Raw genomic sequence first — 19839 nt, 5'->3', positions numbered from 1 at the left:
AGTACAGTCTAAGCTGAACATTTTCACTAATGTGGATAAGCTTGGTGTCACCCCTCATGAACAGGGTCCACAGCCACAGTTAGCAGGTCATGTATACATATGGTATTTAATTAAGGTCAGCAGAGATAAGGGCCATCACTGAGAAAGTAGCTTCTGTTGATTGCTAATAGATATCATTACTGAATTGCTTGCCAAATTAATTTCCAGTATCTAAGGGCTTGCCTGTAATATGTGACCTAAGGAAGAAACGGGTTTGCATATCTGCAGATACTAAATGGCTGCTTTGAGAAAGACCTCTTGTTGAATTGGCTGAACTCTCTTGAGGTAAAAAAACGCAGCCAAGAACTGAAACTACCCAGAGGTTTTAGCTCATGAACATCAGCTAAAATTCACAAAGAAAAGCAATGGAAAAATGACACTGCTGCTATGGCTGTGAAATAGTACCCTGTAACTCCAAGGACAAATTCCTCCATCAGTCCCCTCAGAGAAAACCATCATCTTAGGGAAGCCCAGGATCTGCAGGTGGGGTGAAGACTATGTTGCTCATGACATTCATTCTGGTCTCCAACCCACCATGAGTGAGGCCCTCTCTGCAGCTGACCAGCAGAGCTCTGCCCAGACCAAGCCACCCTTGCAAATGCACAGCAGCTGCTGCTGACCCAATCCTGCTTACCCCAGGAAAGAAAACATGTCACTAACAGCAAAAGAGAAGTTGCACCTTTTCAGCTGACTCATTACGAGAGCAGTCTTTGCCATCAACACAGCAAATCCCTGAGGTATCTGCAGGCAGCTGGGAGCTGTGCAGAGCAAGAGCAACCTGTAAACAGAGCCATGGGGCTGGGGGATGCACAGAGAGGCTGTGACCACCACAACACAGGTACCTGAGACACAGGAAACTCGTTATAGACCACAGGGCTGGTCTGTGTCTGTGCTGCAGCAGCTGAATTTCTGTTGAGTCAGCAGAGCATGAAGCCAATGGGGTCCCATGGGCTCAGTCCCTCTGCCTGAGCCAGCCCTGTGTTTAGGGGATGCAGTGCCCGTGTACAAATCAATTCACCACAAAGAAAAATACCAAAAAGGAACTTACTGTTCTATCGGGAACTTCTACATCTGTGAAACAAACATGCTGCTACTCAGTTCATCTACTGATAACTGGGATATCTACAGCAAAAAAAAACAAAGAACACAACACATTAAAACATTGCCTTGAGATCAGGCTGTTCATTCTGTCTTCAGCATCAGATTAATATGTACATCAGTATCTTACAAAGCAGGATCCACTCCCAAGTCTTTATTTTGCTACACTTCAAGAACAACGTAGCTGCACCACTACTGATGCCTTGTGGAGTACCTGGTGATTGTACTGGGATTTTGACTCCATAGACTACAAGTAGAACAGAAATGCCCTGAAACTATCTGGCTCAAACGGGACTCACACAGCCACAGAGCAACGCTGCACAGCAATTTCTGCTTTCCTCTCATGACCAATACAAGTCTGAGTAAGACCTGCTCTACCTGAAAATAACAACAAAGCACAGAAAAAGACTGGCAATTCCTACTGTGAGCAGTAAAACACTGCCTAGGACTTATGCAGGCAAAACTCCTACTGAAATCCTCATGACCTCACACCAGCAAAAGCCTAGAGGATGCCCCCAGAGATATTACTGGTATTCAGCATGGATAACAGCCTCCTACAGAGCAAAGTGACACCCCAATTTCTTTGCAATAGCTCTAAACCTGAGAGCATGACAAATAAAAATGCTAAAATTAGTCCTGGGGAAAAAATTTTTTGAAAAGTGTTTGAAATGTCTCTGGTCTAACTGGGAGAAGCTGTGTCACACCAAATTATCAGGACGCATCACTAGGACAGGTTGTGCATATACAGTTCAGGACTGGTGCAGAAGCAGCCATCACACTCAGTATCTTCAGAGGAAAGTTTTGGAGAGAATTATGGCTTGGCACACATGCATGGAATCCTGTACACTTATGGCAGTGCTACAATGGCACGTACTGCACATCCAGAGTTCCTCTCTGTAGGGATGGGTGACATGCTATTGGCATAAAAAAAAACTTTACACTTCACAGTCTCACCCCCGATTTTTGGGTTTTGGTTGTTTGGGGATTTTTTGGTAGTTTTCAGAGTCCAATTTTGTGGTGGTGGGGGAAGCCACTTTGTATTTCCACTTCCACTTTCCAGTCCAGAGAGAACAAGCCAAAATACCACAGGGAAGGATGCTCGGGGTGGTATTTCTGCTTGAGACTGAAAGCAGAAGCGCTGCAGGTCTTGCGTGACTCTAACTGGGCAGATTCACGGCCTGTTGTGTTTTGAGGAGCCGGGGGGAGGTGTGCTTTTGGAGGAGAGCCCGCGGCCCTGCCAATCGCCCATCCCTACGCTCCGGCCGGGCAGGCGGCGGGAGCGGCCCCTCTCCATCCCCGGCCTCACGCTCGCACGCACGCACACGCTGCCTCTGCGGGACGGACCCCGCACGGGATCCAGCCCTCGCCCGGTCCTCAAGATCTGAACACGTGAAAGAAAGCCATTGAAAGGGCCAAACCTGATTGGCGGTAGCTGTTGCAGCGAAGGGGACGCTGGTGGCAGGAGTTGTTGCTGCAGACACAGTGGTGGGCGTAGCACCGTGCATCATGGGCACTTTCGGAAGGGAACCATGGAAGCGACATACAGGAGGGTGGAGCGTATATATATTTTGTTTGTTTGGTTGGTTTTATGTAACCATGGCAACATGTGGTGGATTTGGGGGCGTGGCAGGAATCACAGCAACAAGCCATGTGACATCGTCATGAAGGACACATCGGGGCGCAGCATGCAATCACAGTGCAAAGCAAGACAGCGTTGGGAAAAAAAATAAACAAGAGAGAAGGGGAAAAGCCAATTACAATTATAATTAAGGAAAAAACCAAAACATTCTCAACACTTAGTACATTTATAAGCAGAACAATGATGTATTAGACTCCGAGGGCCAAATTTCCAAAGGGGGGAGAGGATGGGTGTGCTAGCAAAAGCCCACGTCAGCTCGCACCCGTGGGGAGTTAGACACAGCCAGTGCACGTTCCTTTGGGTGGGGACATTTTGGCAAGCGCACCCTCCCGCCCGCCTGGGAAAGCTTGTCCCCTTCCCTCCCCACCCCATCCCCGCCAGCAACCAGAGGTACATGATGCACTTTGCAGCGGCTGCCGCAGCCCTTTCACCAGGTTTTCTCGCCTCTCTCTAGCAGGGACAATGTTTTGGCACGGGACAGAGCTGGAGGCACGGCAAACGAGCGGCTGGCAGACTGAGCTCTCTCCATACAAATTCAGCATGCTCCCTTTCCACCCTGATTCTATAGGATTTGGCAAAACTCCCCTCTTGCAGGATGGGGGGATGGAGAGGGGAAGGGACAGAGAGGGGGAAAATACACAAATGCATCTGAACAGCTACAATTTGCAGGAAGAGCATCCGAAAGGACAACATGGCAGCAGGGAGCTTGGCAGCCTCCTGAAGCTGCACATCCCACAGAGCACAGTGCTGGAAGGGATGCTCTGGTGCACACACGGGCATCCCCCACACCTGAAGGGGATTTGTGGGGTTGAGGAGCCCACAGGAAGGCCCAGCCATCCCCACAAACATGCGGTGGGGAAGTAGACTTGCCTTCCCCTCCACCCCAGCAGCCACGGCCAGCCCCAGCAGGGAAGGAGCGTTTGCCTGTGGCTGGGAACACTCCGGCCATGAGATGTTGGAATGTGTGGGTTGGGGTTTCCTACAGGCAGAGGTGTATTTGAGGGACTCAGCTCCCCATCATGCAAGCAATGTGTCTTCCCTGTACTATAGGGATAGGCAAGTTCAAGAGCAGAATGTTTAAGCCATTCATGCCAGAGCTTCCAGACCTGCTCTTGGAAAGCTTTGCACCCTCCCCCAGGGCTCCTGCCTCTCTCCCTCTGGCTAAAGCAGCACACACCTGGATGCTGGTAGTCTTGCATAACCTTGGCTAGAGGATGAAAGCTCAGCTTTCACCTGCCCTGCTGCGCCCAGCAGCTGTAGACAAGAGGGGAAGGTCCTCAAAGGCCTGCAGAGGTTTCATCAAGACCCAGATGCTGAACCTGAACAGAGTGGATCCCTGCAGCACTAATGAGCACATACTCACTGCCTCCCTTTATCCCATGTGCACCTGCAGTGGTACCTCCCTATGATCTCCTGTATCTGCACACCTAGCACTGTCCTACAGAAATGACTCTCCAGCCAGTCCATGGTCCAAACCCTGCTTCTCTTGCTGTACAAGCAGCACCCTGCTCTGGCAGAGGAGCTGACCCCAGATGTTCTCCTCCTTAGCACCTTGTTAAACCAGTCTCCTAAAATATCCTCAGAAGGACAATTAAAAATCCAAACTTAAGTCTGCCTGTTGCTTGATACAAAATAAAAGAAAAATAAGCCAACAGGATCCTCCCACTTCTATTTCCTTGTATCAGATGACTTAAATGGGTTGTAAAGACATTTAAGTGACAGATTCTTGTCTCTGAAGCGGAACTAAAAAGGGGTGGGAACACATCACCTTGGATTCTCTTATTGTAAGTCACATGAAACACTGCACTGCACAGAAATTAAAAGGGATACAACCATTTAAGCCTCAAAGAGGACAGCGGATAGACAGTCACACCACTCAGCCACCCAGGTTCTCACTGATGCATACTAACTTGCAGTCTCTTTCAGATTAGGAAAAGTTGAGAAGTTTGTGTAGAAAAACCTACCAACGCTTGCAGTGGGTGTCATGCACAGAACTGACCCTGCACACCATGCATTGAAGCGTGGAAAGATGAACAAAAGGGATATTTCATTAGTGAAGCTTCAGTGTTAGATATCACTTTAACTAAAAAGCAGGTATTCTCTTTGCAGCATTCAGTATTTAAGCACATGCAACCAGATTCTGCATATTGGTACATCAATAGTTTAAACTCAGTTTAAAGAGATCATAGCAAACCAAATTAATTCTTTAATTCTTGGGTAGTGGAGAAAAAACTCCTCCCACCTTGGTATTAAATTCTATGATTGATCCCAGAAATCAGGGTTGTTTGGGATTTTTTGGGTATTGGGTATGCTGATTCCTTTTTGATCATGTCAACAGAAAACAAATTGCCCTTAGAAGAATGTCACACTCATGTTAAAATTGACTTTCCAAAAGCAATTTATTCCTGCAACCAGGGACCGTGATTCAAAGTCTCTAGTTTAAGCTGAAAGAGGCATTTATTTTTCTGGACTCGAAAAAATTGCAGTGGTGACGCCATTTTCAAGAGACAGCCTGACTCCCCCCTGCCATGGCAACCCATGATGCTGATCTCTCAACAACTGAACAGGAGATACTAAGAAAAGCAACAGCTCCCTTCCCCTCCCCACAGCAAGAGCTGCGACGTGCCACCTCTCTGCTTCGCCTTCCTGAACACTGCCAAGGCTGAGCCCAGAGCTAGAGCCTGGTGTGTAACATAAATTAATCACAGACCTGTCCTCTGACTGGAAATTTGCTGCTCTGCCCAGCATTAATGTCTTCAGACAGAGCAGGTGCCAGTAAGCATCCCTGTTATGCATCAGCCCTGTGTGTAATTTCATTGCTGTGAGCCTGGTACCAGCACAGCGAGGGCTGGGCACAGCTGATTTATGGTGCTCCATCAGAAACTCCTGTCCTTATGTCAACTTTGGCAACTGTGACCTTGAGGAGGAGCAGTGTGTAGCCAGCTGGGGACTTGGCATTCCCCAAGGTGTCCATTTTTCCTGAAGAAGTATTTCACTTGGCACCTGCCAGAGCTATGCTAAGGTCAGCTCAGCCCAGCCTTTCCAAGTTTTGCAGAGCACAAGGTAAAAGGCTACTACCCCATCTCTCTGCATGACATTCTGCTTCCCTGGAAGAACATCTTGGTAGCTGCTGAGTTCTGAGTGTTTCCAAGGGCTCTCATAACAGAAAGGCCTTGGAAACATGAGCACAGGGAAGGTCCCCCTTCCCAGGACCCACACTCCACCTTGCTCTCAGGACCAGATTGTCTCTAAAGCTTTTCCCCGACCCCAAAGAACAACACTGCCAAGGTGCAAGTCCACTGTGTGTTCACCTCCAGGGGTCAGCCCAGAGAAACACTCTGTGTATTTTTTTAAGTATCATCTGACAAGTAAATACAGCATTAAACATTAAAAACACAGGGCATCAATTTTCCTATGATACTCTGAATGGTAATAATGATACTAAAATATGAGCTATCTGGAATATTCCTAATTCAGCCACTTATAATACTTTCCACTCCAAGCAGGTTTTGTTTTCCATTTGGCTGCAGTTAATTGGCCAGTCAGAAGACAGTCACATCTGCCACATTAATATTTCCAGTTCTGTAAGAATTACTGAACTGCATCTTTCAATTTAACTCTGAGACCTTAAAGGTACAATAAAAGCTGGGAGTTAAATTGCTTTTAAAAAGCTTAGGGTATTGTACTGGTCAAAAGACAAGGAAGAGGGAAATATATGCCTTTAAAGAGGATTATATAATTTGTATTTACTAAAGACTAACCATTCCCTCTATAAACATCACAGCTGCTGCAATATGTAGGTCAGTGAGATACAAGCTCAGGGTGGTGCCTATAGCCTCAAAAGAGCAGGCATAGAGGTCTATAGACATTTTAACATGAGTCCAAAAGAGCACTACACAAGAGTCAAAGAATTAATTTGGGATTAACCAGTTGAACCATAAGGAGGAAAAACAGAAAGTATGAATTCAAGAAACATGCAGACATTTTTCTTAGTTTGACTGCTTAAAAAAAAACCCCAAACCACACAAAAAGGGCTAAGAAGGATCTTTACATGTGAAAAGCTCTAAATTGTAGTAGGTGAAGGGAAAAAAGTCAAACAACAGATGTTAATTTTTCATCCATTTTTAACATGAAACTACACACCAATATTCTTTTGCTCTTACAAGACTCTTACAAAACTGCTTATTAGCTGAACACCAAGGTCATAAAATAAACAACCATGATGATGGGAAAGCAAGGAGACACTTACCTGTAGGGATGAATGTAGGCTGTTGCAACTGCATGTTGGCTAGAGCCTGTTGGTAGTGGAAAACGCTTGGGTTAAAGACTGTGGTGGCACCATTGTTTTTTTCAAGTGCTGGCCTCTTTGGTAAAGGTTGAAGTGCACCAGGCGGCAGGGCCTGTGGATAAGGGAGTCATTAAAGACAAGTGGAGTAAATAAAGGGGCCCAGATGTAGGTCAAGCATGCAATAAATAACAGGGGGTCTTGGCTGCAAATCACCTGCAACTCTATCAACTTAGCGAGACAGGAAAGAGAAGAGCAGCTAAATCACAGTACGAGTAGGAGGTGAAACAACAGCTTCACTAGGTAAGCAGTTAGTAAATGCACCAGGAGGAGGGCAGAGTCCAGAAAGAGGAGAGATGCTAAGGAGCTTTTCAACAGGACTGACTTGGGTACAGAGGGAGAAGAAAGCACTGGGAAAAGGAAGGGGAGAGGTGATCTCCTGGACAGAATGCTACAAAGAGCAGTTGCAGGCAACAAGCATTAAAAACCCCAAAACAAACAGGAAAAATATAGTAGATGACTATTTAAAACCCAAGAAGATTAGCATAAGCAACAAATGCCATGGAAAAAAAATGGATGCTTGCCTCTGGTTCAACACCTGCCTACATGTATGTGTGCATGTGTGGAAGCGTGCACACTGTGCAGCCAACCCATGTGTCCAGATGGTAAAGCTGTAGCTGTTGCCAATTACATACATAACTTTACATTCACAGTAAAATGCATTTCCACTTGTTAGTAGAGAGGCTGAGCAACATGGTCAAGACCAGGCCTGATTCTCCACCGCTCACAAGAGAGGCACAGCCCACCACCAGCAGATTTGGACCAGATCCCACTTTATAGAAGGTGGCCTCCATCAGTCAAATACTGCTCACTCATTATTAACAGTGGAAAAAGCCATTGACAAATCCCTTCTTTTCATTCTATCACACCACCGGGCTTCTTCCAGCCCGTCAAACCTGTTTCATGATCAGACTTGGTAAAAAGCATTAACCCAACTCAGGAACTTTTCTCAGTGAGTTACTCATCATTCATCCAAGCATGTCTCAACAGCAAAGTAGTATGTCAGGTTCTTAAGAGACAGGAATGTTTCTAATGATTTACAGCTTTTCATTGTACCCAAGTAAGAAACCACATTTTTTTCTCCACATTGTGATAGAAAAGGGTCCTTTTTAATTATGCCCCGCAGTCCTTTTGCACGTAACACTCCCATTGACGTCAATGAGATTTACGCACGTGGAAGTCATGCAGAATCAGGTCATTTCTGACTAGTTGTTAGTCTGTATCATGTAGCAAAGTGATGGCTGAAAAACAGGGTTATCACTCCTACTTTTATTTTAATAGGTCACAAACGAATGGTAGGTAATGGAGCAGGTTTGGCTAATGAAGGGTTAAAGCTACAAACACACAATACTCAGAAGGAAGGACACAAGTAAAGAGATTTTAAAGCATTATGAAGATCAACACACAACAGAATGTAAGTGAAAGCTTGCAACAGTTTGTCGCCATCTAGAAACAGGTTTCACTTTAATTTGCTATAGGAGACTGCTCATCTGAGAAATGTTAGGCAACACACTTCCAGGCAAAACATTACTCCATCCTATCTCTACTCACATGGTTGCTTTTGGGTGGTTTTAATATTAAAAAAGAAAATGAGAAGAAATTGCATTTGCAAAACTGCCCTCAGACATGCACGCATCCTTTGCCTATGCTAGTGGGCATCCACTCTCAGCATTAGGATTTAATTCTCCCGGATTTCTTCTGGCTGCTACCAAAAGACAGAAGTCAAAGATGGGACAATATTCTCAGACACAGACACCAAAATCTTTTACTTAGGATCCATATTTTAGGATGATGTGTGAGTTTTCATTTCTAGGTAAGCTTTCATTGGTATCTGTGTTAAATCTGCCTGTTATCTACAACTTGTCTATTTAATGATGGCTACATGAACGTTCCTCCAGGCATGGGACAGAGCTGCAGCTTACACAGTCTGGAGTAGTTTCATGTACATCACAGAGGTTTTACAGCTTTAGAACAACTCAAGAACTAGCGACTTAAATTCATGCTCCTTATGGTACCCAATTGCTAAATAACCCTTTTCAGACACTTCCAAAATCTGCCTCAGAAGAAGAATGTACTAATTATAACAAAGCAACTGCGCCAGGCACATAATGGACTTTTGACTCCCTGCTTCTTGGCCAAAGGCTGTCACCACCCCAAACCCCACAATGGCAGTGCCAAGAGCAGAACAGCTGAAGGCTTTGAGACCTTGCTGTCTTGTCCTGGCACATCACAGGACAATTCCAAAGCACAGCACTGCAGTCAGAGGGAGACATCAGCAGGCCCCAGGGATGTCAAGACACATCAGACTACCCCATCACCCTCCCTCCTAACCTGCTACAGCCCCTTGGGAGCAAGGGAAAGAAAGGAACTATGGCAGCCTCACTGTTGCTCCCTCAACAGCAGCCAGGCGGAGAAACACAAATAAATGCAATATTTCCAGAGTGTTCTAAAGAAACAAGCATTCTGCAGCAGCTCCTGTGCCACCTGATGTCCAGCTCTCACATGGGCTCTGTGGGCAGGGGAGTGAGGAACCCACCCTGATCTGCTTCTGGTTTGAAGCAGATCCTCTCTACCCCAGCAGCTGCAGGAGTGCTCCCACAGGATACAGGAAGATGTATTGGCTCCTCCTGTTGCCAACCGATCTTATTTTAGATACCAAGGTGTAGGAGGGCCCAAGGACACAGAACAATCTGCCTTCAGCCCTTTTCCAGCCTGTGTACTGAGGTAAGAGCCTCAGGAACATGCTCACTGAAAGGTCCATCTATAATGCCTTGAAGAGGCATCTAAAATTGCACATGATGAAGCTGGGCCCATACAGCTCCTGCACGGGAGGTTGGCAGGGACACAGCACAAAACAAATGTGTCTCATTTGACACAGGCTACAATTTTTGTATCACTCAGGACCTGCAGGAATTGTAGCAGCTCGAGGGGATACAACATTTCTTTCTTGCACCATGTCCTGGTTCTGAAGGAATCCTACAAGCAGAACATACAAAAGGCAACAGAGACACCTCACCACCAAATTTTGTAGCCAGTGTCATAGTCCAGCAGAGGAATTAGACTAAACCCTCCTAGTAAAGAACTCGATGAGTTTACCTCATCCAGCTGCTTGTGCTTTCCCTCTGGACAAGCTCTGATCACCACAGCTACAGCAGCAGCTCCTGGACAGTAACTTTTGCTGACTTTATTTTTTCCCTGTGTGTTTGCACACATGGGTACACAACCTTTGCAACAGGATCTGGCCATCTCCACCAGTGAAAGGGTTAATTCAGTTCAGAATCCATGTGATAGTCCTGCACTGATCCAAACTAACAATTTCCACTAATTAAATGCCAGGCAGCCTCCCATTTTTAGGCTGGGAAAGCCACATTCCTGTTCAAATGAGAATCTGAACAAAGAGGCTTGTGCCACTGCTCTGCATGGCATGGAAAGCAATTCTTCAGCAAGACTGACAGATAAAAACACACTTCATGCTAAAGTCAGAATTTCCCACGTGCTGGTTAACAAACCTCTCATTATTTTTTACAAGACAAGAGCTGGATTAAATCTTTGCAACAAACAATTTAATTGCACCTCAAAGTTCCCCTCAGATCTCTATCTCCTGGGACCAGATCACACTTTCACCCTTCTGCACTCAGCAAGGAGGGGCTGGGTCTGCTGCCAGGCATGACAAACAGAACTATCAGAGAGGGCAGAGGTAGCACCCGTTCCCTGGCAAGCAGCAGAAGCCAAGTGAGCAGTTTCCTCTGAAGATCATCCATGCTCTTATCACCCATGAGGGGTTCAGAGAAGGTGACATATCCTAATGAGTGGCTGCCAACCTTTTGATGGGTCAGAGCAGGAACACTCATACAAGCAGCTTCTCTTGGAGGGTTTGTTCAGTGGGGGAGCAGTTATGGGCCCTCCCACTCTCTGCCAGACTGTGTCTCCTCAGAGTGGTGGCCCTTGGAGAGGGCAGCTGTGCAGGTCCTGCCTGTGCTGGCTCTGGGGCCGTCTCTGTGTCAGCCGTGAGCAGAGCAAGTGAGAGGCTGTGATGCCATTCACATCATCATTCCACCACTGCTGCCAGAATCTGGGCCCTAGCAGGGCTTCCTACTGCTGCTGCCTAAAACTCTGATAAGGAAGCCTCTTGACTACTTAAACCCAAAATAAGTCTTTGGAGAGGAAGGGAAGCAGATCAGCTTCTCCTCCTTAGCTCTAGGAATGAGAAGCAACATCAGCTCAGATGGTTTCACAGCTCCTATGTGTCCACTCTTCCCTCTCCCTGCTATAGCTGGGCAACAGGGGCTCTTTCTTTTAAAATGTATTGTGTCCCTTATTCTTTGGGAAAACAGGAAGGCACTGTCTTCTATGGAGCCAGGACTGACAGCACTGTGAGTCTGGCTTTTGCCTCATTATGAGCATCATAAAGCCAAGTAAAACATATTATTTGAGAGTCATAAAACAACCAAAGACAGCATATATGAGGACAGCTTGCAGGCAGAAGCTCAGGGAGCAGATTCCATGCTTGAGACTGCAGCAAAAGGCATCCAGAGCGAGGTCCCTTTGGTGACACTATCCCACTGGGCAATGGGGGGATAAACCACAGACAGAGCCAGCTGAAGGGACAGCCAAGTCCCACACCTGCTTCAGTTCCCAGCACAGATCCCCAAGGATGCTGTTTAGCCCTCTTCCCCCTAAATCTCAGTTGTGTTCATTACACAGAATGCTCTTGTGCAGGGACTGCCAGGCAAGGCTGCGATGTTGGGAATACAAAGAAAAGTTACTGCATCTGTCCTGCAACCACCCAGTCCTCTGGCATTTAGAGCACACTGCAGACCTAATGAGCTAAATGCTTAAATTCTCCCTCAAACATTGCATCTTGTGACTCCAAAGCTGCCAGCATTTGGAAAAACACTTCAAAAGCAGAGCTGCCTCCCCCCGAGATTATTCACAGTCTCAAAAACACATCTAGGCTTCAGGAGGCAAAGCTCAGACGTTAATGGATGGTATGCAGGGCACAGGATTGGCATGTCTGAACGCACACTGAACATTTCTGGCTGGGATGGGCAGTCTCCCCAGGCACTAACACCACAGACCAAGAGCAGAAGGCTTTCATGCAGATTAAGATGGTTACGTGCAAAGCGAGAAGGTGAAAGGTCCAAGTACCAGGTCAAAGGTTGCCTCGAGCGGTCGCTTCAGTGATCTGACAGCTGGCTGAGTCTTAATTAGCAGGCAGCGAGCACATGATGGACATGGGCCGGGGAGGGGGATCAAGCACAGTAACAAAAACAGCAAGCAGAGGTGTGTCAAGAGAGAGCAACAATTTGGGAAGGCGAAGAGAAAAAAAAATTAAAAAGTGAATGCGTTATACAATATATTAAAAAGACGAGGCATGCACAACATGGGGTGGCTGGGTAATTACCTGGCCTAGTGGCAAGTCAGTTATTTTGCCTCGGTAAGTTTTAAAAGTAAAGAAATGTCATCACAGGACATGTGCTTTGGAGCTTTGTCACATCAGCTGGCACAGCAGGGCAGGAGCGCTCAGGGATCAGCACCTGCACAGGGACTGGGCTCCAGCCCTCATGCTGCAGCTACACACCATGCAGAGGCCAGCAGAGCACTCGTGGAGGGGGAAGGACCACTGGAAAAGGAGGGAGCTTCAAGCACATGCTTAAGTGCTGTCCTGAACTGGGGACAGAGCCTTACCCAGTTCATCCAGTGCTGCACTGACTTCAGCCAAGCAGGAGTGAGTAAAGCTGCTACTTGTGCACATCAAGTAACTGCAGGATTGGGTCCCTCAGAAATGCTGAATTTAGATTTGAAGTCATTCTAAATCTGTTTTAGAACGTAGACCCATAGCCTGGCATCTGTTTTTCCCTCCAAGAAAATGGTGCACCTTTCTTCCCTTTAATAAAGTCTTACACCTCAACAGGTACAGTAAATGCATCAAACCTCGAAAAGTCAATGAATAATGTAGGCTGTTTTGGTAGCAGGGGTGATGCAACAAGCCATCAATAAATATTTTAAAGGTTCTCGTTAACAGCATACAAATAGGGTTAATTACATTTTTAAGAGAAGCCAGCTGGATGAATAAAACATGCATTGGCTTTGGTTAAGCAGCAGTGTCCTAGATAATTAGTGAAAAAGTAAAGATTCAATTGTGAAGAACACAAGAGTTTCATTTCAGAAGGTTATTTTTCAACAGACCTGGACTCCTATTTCAACAACAATAAAAACAGTGAGAAAACTAATAAATAAACTCTGCAGGACAAATAAATACTGCAGTATAAATTAATTGTTCAAATTACATTCCAGGTAATATTGATGCTACAAGGAGGGCACTTGTTTAATTTCTAGAACTGCCCTGGCTCTGCATTAAATTTCATTATGAATTAAAAGCAACCTCCTTTACTAACTTTAAAAAAGAAAAAGGTATTTTGAAAAATTTTAGTGGCCTTAATTCTAAATCAAAGAGGAAGCAAGAGCCTTTTTAATATTAATTAGAAAAATTTTTAAAAAATCATAGAAGAGATGGAAGGGACCTCTAGAGATCAGCTAGACCAACACCCTGCTCAAAGCAGGGTCAACTACAGCAGCTTTCTTGAGACTCCATTCAGGTTCAGATACAGGTTCTCAGTATCTACTAGGACAGAGAATCCTGTTGTAGTGCTAATCTTTCTTTGGTAAATAAGTTTTTCCTTTTGTTTAAATGGAATGTCTTGAATTTCAATTTGTGCCCATTGCTTCTTATCTTTTCATAGGGCACCACAGGGAAGAACTTCCCTTCACCTTCTTTACCTCCCACATCAGGAATTTATGCATATGGAAAATATCCCCTGGGCCTCTTCTTCCCTCCCCACTCTCTCATCTCTGGAATTAATAGGTCCCATTAAACCCAGCTCAACAGAATGGCAAACATTTATATGAGCTAGGGGGTCACCTGGTGAGACTTCCTTGACTCATGTTCAAAACTGTAGATATAAGTAGTCACAATTCAACTTAAAATGCAAGTGGGACCATCTCTACCAGGTCCAAAGCATCAAACAGGTCAGGAAGTCACCCTTGTTTTGTGTCTTGCAATTTCACTGAGTCTTGGCAAAGGTATCGGACACAAGCTTGCTAAGCTCAGGCAACTGATACCATCTGCTTTTTGCAGAGAACAGGCCAGGTTCTCCCTGAAAAGGATATATATTATGTATTGAGGAAGCTGAACTGACCCCTATGACTCAGCCAGGGAAGGTGTTGGGTGCTGCTGCACTTGCATTCATGTCACATCACAATGTCATGTCAGCAAATCACAGGGCTGGGCACCATGTCCCTACCTGTGAGATTACTGTGCCACTGAGGGCTTCATGCTGTGGCGAGCACAGAGACAGGATGAAGAGATGGGATGCATTTTGCACATGCTCTCAGCTCTCTAGTCAGCCATTTACAAAGCTCTCTACTTTTCCACAAATGACACATGACACGTGGAATCTCTTAGCAATGGAAATGCAGCTTGAGAAGAGCTCTACTTACCATTGCAGCTGCAGCTGTCTGGTTCACCTGGTGTTGAGCTGCCTTGATTTTGGCTTGCAGGTGTGCAGGGGGATGAAAGTACTTGCATTTCTCCCTAGAGCATCGACCTTTGATGTAATCCATGCAAACTGTAACAGTATTTTCATTTGTGTCTATCATTGCAATATCTATAGGGTGAGCATAGCGGCAATCATTCTCACCACGTGTGCAATTTCCACGCTGAAACTCTCGACAAACCTTAAAAGAAAGTCACATTGTTGAGCAGAACATGAAGTTATTCTTCATTCAGTATTTTCAACACAGAATATCAGTTCAGTTGGCCACATTAAGCCATGTGTATACTCTAAATCCACGCTCATCTGGGGTAGCATATATATCAACACACACAGGGGCAAATGGTTCTACTCACAACTGCTTCAGGAGGTGAAAAGAACCACAACATTAATAAGGCCAATTACCAAATGCAAGTGAAGTACAGAATTGTGCAGAATGGAAAGTGACCCCAGAAAATCAACGTCATTTCGACAAAACTTTTGCAGCTCAGGATTCCTCCCCAGCCTCTAAAGCTTAAATGTTAATAACTCTGCCATTTGTGTCTCACCTGGATTATGTATTTGTTATGGAGCACACTCTTAGGCAAGACATTTAATTTTAAATGTTACATGCTACTGCTATTCCCAACAAGTACTTTTTCTTAAACATGAGGTGCCTCTTTCACATAAATAGTCTCCCTGCCCTCCACAATAAAACCCCAACCCTGGCATTACGTGACAGCACGTTTGGTTACACAGCAATGTGTTTGAAGGTGCTGCCAAAATTACTAGTTGTACTAGGATCTCACAGATCCTCCTAAGTTATGACCACTGAAGCATCAGAGACAGATGAAAAGGTTTCACAAAAAATCTGCAAGGTTTCTTTTCTGAGGAACTGAGAGCAGTTGTTGAATAATACAGCAAGGGGTGTAGCTCACATACCAATGTGCAATCAGACTGAGTGCAGGGAAAGGTGACACGTCAGCAAGGCAAGATAAAGTACATAACACAAAACAATGTGTTTTGAAATTATACCCTTCTCTGCTATCTTCCTGTGTTATAATTTACACCTGCAGGGGACTCTGAGTTCAGGTCCTCAGCCCTTATCTCCTGCAGAGTCTCTACTTAGGGTTTGAAAGACATTTACAACTCCTCCATCGTTAAGTCCCAGCATGTCCAGCCAGCTGGGGAGGGAGAGATGTCTTTCCACCACCACACACTCTCCTCTTCCTCTCCCTCTCCTCCCTTATCAGTGTAATGCTTAAAGTTTTCTGTAAAAGCTCAATAAACCCATCTCTAGAAAAGGGAAACATCTGTTATCTCCAAAACGTCTCCCATTCAACAAAGTTTAAGTGCAGACCATCTACTTGGCTTTTTGGGGTTTTTTTAAGCATGGCAGATCACATACAAAAAACAATCCTAACCCTGCTCTAATACCCACTGATACCAGAGGAGTGAGTTTTCCCAGATTTCCAAGGATTTGGGAAAAGTCCCCACAAAAGCATCTGCATTGGCAGAGAGCAGCAGCCCTGTGCTAGCAAAGTTGCAAGTTCAACTCTGTACTGTGCTGCATCAGGTCATTTTAGCAGAGAGCAAGAGCTGGGACCACATGTCCTGTTCATGCCTGTCAGCAGTATTGTATCAGATGTCCAAATACCTCTAGTTTATCCGTACGCATCAGTTTCTGCCCAGCAGAGCCTCCCGGTACTGTAACAGTAGGATTTCCAGAAACCAGGACAGGAGTATTTGGTAAAAGCTCTGCAGGAACTAAGCCCATCCCAGGAGAAACATGACTCAGGTAGGGACTAAAAGCCATAGTGGGGCTTGTTGCAAGCGATGGAGTCACAGGAAACGTTGTCTGTGTACAGAAAGAAGAAAAACAAAGTATTAGTTAAAAAGCTCTGTCTTGGATTTCCCATCAAAGCCTTGCATCACACTTCAATCCTTTTAGACAATTTGATTAGTCACATCAAAATGCTGTGCTCTCCAATCTATTCATTTATTGCCATTTATTTGCGATCCATTCGCTTCTCCTGACTCACAGATTTGTGACTCATCCTGAATACAAGGCATCTTTATTTGTCAGATCAAAGCATATTGATGATCTTTATAGTTTAATGACACAATTAAGGATTTCATGCCAGCAATTAGGGCAGGCCCAAATTAAACAGATTTCTCATCCCAAATACACATCTCAGCTTCCTTATGCCTACACCGCAATGCTGTAGAGACTCCAAGGTAAACTGCAGCTTCAGGACCTGGAAGCAGGTAACCCCATTAGCTGCACTGCTGCATCCACCATCAGCCCGACCTGAGCTCCATGTTAGCATGGCCAGTGGGCCTCAGGTTAGACCAAAGGCACCATTCAGTCAGGTGGGGTAGCTCTGCTGCAGTACACTCGGTTGGTCAGGCATCCTGCACATCAGGGGTTGGTTTCAGAGTGCCAACAGAGTTCAGGCAAAAACCATTTTGGAGAAGGATCTAAGCCTGTGCTTCATGTGAATGGCAGCAAGAGGACACGGACACCAAATTCATTAATGTCACATGATTATGTCACAACAGATGAGATGGTTCAGGTGGACTAGTGTGAGGTCCAAGACCCGACCTGTGCTACAAGGAGCCGTGTTCTCTTTGGGACAGAACAGGCCATAAAGATCTTGACCACTTCAGGTCCCTCCTGAAGGTCCTCTGAGTGCAGCAGAGCTTCAGTGCTGGGTGCCAGAAGCTCTTCCCTGACCTGAGCTGATCCAGCAGTGCTCATCTGGAAAAAGCACCGCTGTGCTGGCAGGCAGGTGAGCACAAGGCTCCTAAGCAGATGCTCAGTTTAAAGTCTGGGACTAGCCCCTGTAGCCAGGGAGTTTGTGAGGTTTTAAAGCACCAGATCCAAAGTATTCTTGGGAATGAAACCAATTCCAGCTTGATGAAAATCTCCACCTGCCCCCACTGAAGATGACAGCATGCATGGCAGCACTCCTGCTCCTGTGGCAGGGGCTCGAGCACCCCCCCAAGGAATGCAGCCTGAAAACTGAACCATTTTTATTTTCCCTCCTGTCACCTGCTCCACCGTGAACTCTGGGTTCCAGTTAAAGCTGCTCATATTGGCAGGTGTCTATGACACCATCCTTGGAAGCTACAACCTCTATTTGGCAATAAATACAAGTGTGCTTACACAATTGCCTGGGGCAGTTTTTTGGCCACACACATCATTCCCTCCTTTCTTTTATTTTGGTACTTCTAGTCCTGTGAACTTCTAAAAGAAGCCACATATGGACAGCGTGTTCCTCAATAGCACCTTCATCCTGGTACTTCCATACTTTGCTTGTTGCAATGAGGAAGAAGTTAACCCACAGTAACACCAGCCAACTGTCCTAATCCAGCTTTAGCTAAACAATGCCCCTTCCTAAGGTCAGTGACAGCAAGCACCTACCCAGCCACTGACAGAATATATCCCATTTTCTCCTCCTTAGTGAGGAGACACAGCTTCCTCATCAACGGTGCTGGATGCTTTAAGTATAGCAGAACCAACTAATTATTTTCTGGAAGGGATTTCCAATTTTCCTTCTTGTGAGCCTTAGTCAAGCACTGCTTCAGCTGTAGGGAGACTTCAGCCACTAAAGCCAGAGATCCCCCAATCCACCGCCGTTTATTAAATAATTTTCTTCTTCTTTCAATTCTCTGGTGGCTCCCAGATATTTTACATCTTTTGCTGCTAAAAAGGCTCTTTAGGATTTTTAAATCTGTGACTCCCTGAACACTTTAGTGAGAAAGAAGCATCCATTAGACTGTTTTCTTTTGTGCAAGTACCAGTAATTACAGTGGTATCTGCTGAACTTCCATCACCATTTGCACCATAAATGCTGTTTTAAGGAGCTTCTCCTGCCTGGCCAGTCTGCACAGGTTATAGTGGGGCCTGACATGTTGTCATCATTTGTTTTACATACCCATAGTAACCCAAACCTTGCAGTACATGTGGCTTGCACAAATGTGTGGGCAAACCTACCCTATGTTTTTCAGCACCTAATACAGCAGAAGTATCCTGACTGAGCAGGTGTGGCACAAACACTGCTCCAAAATGCCAGGACATCCTTTAAAGCAAGCTTCTCCTGCTTGGCTGGGTTCAAACACAGCCAGCAGCCAGGTCAAGAACCTCACTGGCTTCTGAGACAAAGGGAAGATGTTCCTCCCATTGCTGAAGGAAGGATTTGTGCAGACTGGGAATGCTGGGGGCTTGCAACACCTCACACTGAGTGAATTCACATGAAACATTCACTAAGAGATTATATATCAGCCTCTTCACCAAAGCTGCTACAAAGGTGGAAGCAGGATCTGCTCCTTGAAACACAATCCCCAACTCCCTCAAAAGCAGTTCCCTCTTATCACTGGGAGCAATTAGCAAGGGCTAATGGATCCAAACCCAAGCTGAAGCAAGTGGAGGAAAGACATACATGAGGAACAACTGAGCAGTACAATCCACTTGCAGTCCTGGAGACCTGCAGAGTGATGCTCGTAGGAGCAGGAGGAGTTTTTATTGCTGCTGCTGTTGGTTCACCCCTTTCTGTGCCCTGACATCTGCTGCTGCCTTCCCAAGGTTTCCCAAGGCTCCTTCTGCCTGCCTGCACTGGGTGCCTGCTCCCCTGATGGGAAGTGCCAGTTGTGCTCCACACCCTGCCCGCAGGCTGGGGCTGCTGCTCGCAGCCAAGCGGGTGCACAGCCAGGGAACAAGCAGACCTCACTCAACAGATTAAACCTACAAGAGCTGGGGTTTTAAGTCTGGAGTGTGTGAAGCACTCTGAGAACTGTGCCTTTGTGAGCTGGCACCAGGGAGCTCTGTATTTATTGTGGCTGATGAGGGGAAAAGATGGGCTGTGCTCACTGCCAGACCCGGCTGCCTGTCTTGGATTGGGAAATCCAGTCTGGCTCATGCATCAGTACCAGTAATAGGGATGCTGCCAGCCAATGCTTCCCTCTACGTCTGTGCAGGTCCCCCATGTCCTCAGGGAATGTGAGCAAATTTCCTCCTTGCAGCCAGAACCCAAATGTAATTTTTACTCCAAACAGCACTGCCCTCCTCAACGTGCCTCCTGTCCACCTCCTGTGACAGCTTTTGGCTGGGATACAGTAAATTTTCTCCACAGTAGCTGGTATAGGGCTGTGGTTTGGATTTATACTGGAAACAATGTAGATAA

General features: G+C 45.9%; 1 protein-coding gene across 17 annotated transcripts in view; it reads right to left on the bottom strand.

The window, feature by feature from the left end:
* MBNL3 (muscleblind like splicing regulator 3) overlaps positions 1 to 19839 on the bottom strand; it is a 93997-nt gene that overhangs the window by 8301 nt on the left and 65857 nt on the right. For 11 of the 17 annotated variants that reach the window (XM_071442309.1, XM_071442306.1, XM_071442304.1 and 8 more), the window contains 7 exons: positions 16311 to 16511; positions 14622 to 14858; positions 12270 to 12323; positions 7026 to 7176; positions 4741 to 4776; positions 2556 to 2650; positions 1088 to 1161 (listed from right to left, as the gene is read on the bottom strand). In XM_071442309.1, coding sequence (XP_071298410.1) covers positions 1105 to 1161; positions 2556 to 2650; positions 4741 to 4776; positions 7026 to 7176; positions 12270 to 12323; positions 14622 to 14858; positions 16311 to 16511 — 831 coding nt within the window. In that variant the 3' untranslated portion in view covers positions 1088 to 1104. The remainder of the gene's footprint in view (positions 1 to 1087; positions 1162 to 2555; positions 2651 to 4740; positions 4777 to 7025; positions 7177 to 12269; positions 12324 to 14621; positions 14859 to 16310; positions 16512 to 19839) is intronic. The other 6 variants (XR_011681551.1, XM_071442310.1, XM_071442313.1 and 3 more) reach the window with 6 other exon arrangements.

Source organism: Agelaius tricolor, unplaced genomic scaffold, assembly GCF_023055355.1.
Source record: "Agelaius tricolor isolate 1412-34295 unplaced genomic scaffold, bAgeTri1.0.p SCAF_17, whole genome shotgun sequence".
Classification (NCBI taxonomy): Eukaryota; Metazoa; Chordata; class Aves; order Passeriformes; family Icteridae; genus Agelaius; species Agelaius tricolor.
Note: the sequence above shows the minus strand (reverse complement) of the source record. Positions and strands in the feature narration are given on the sequence as shown.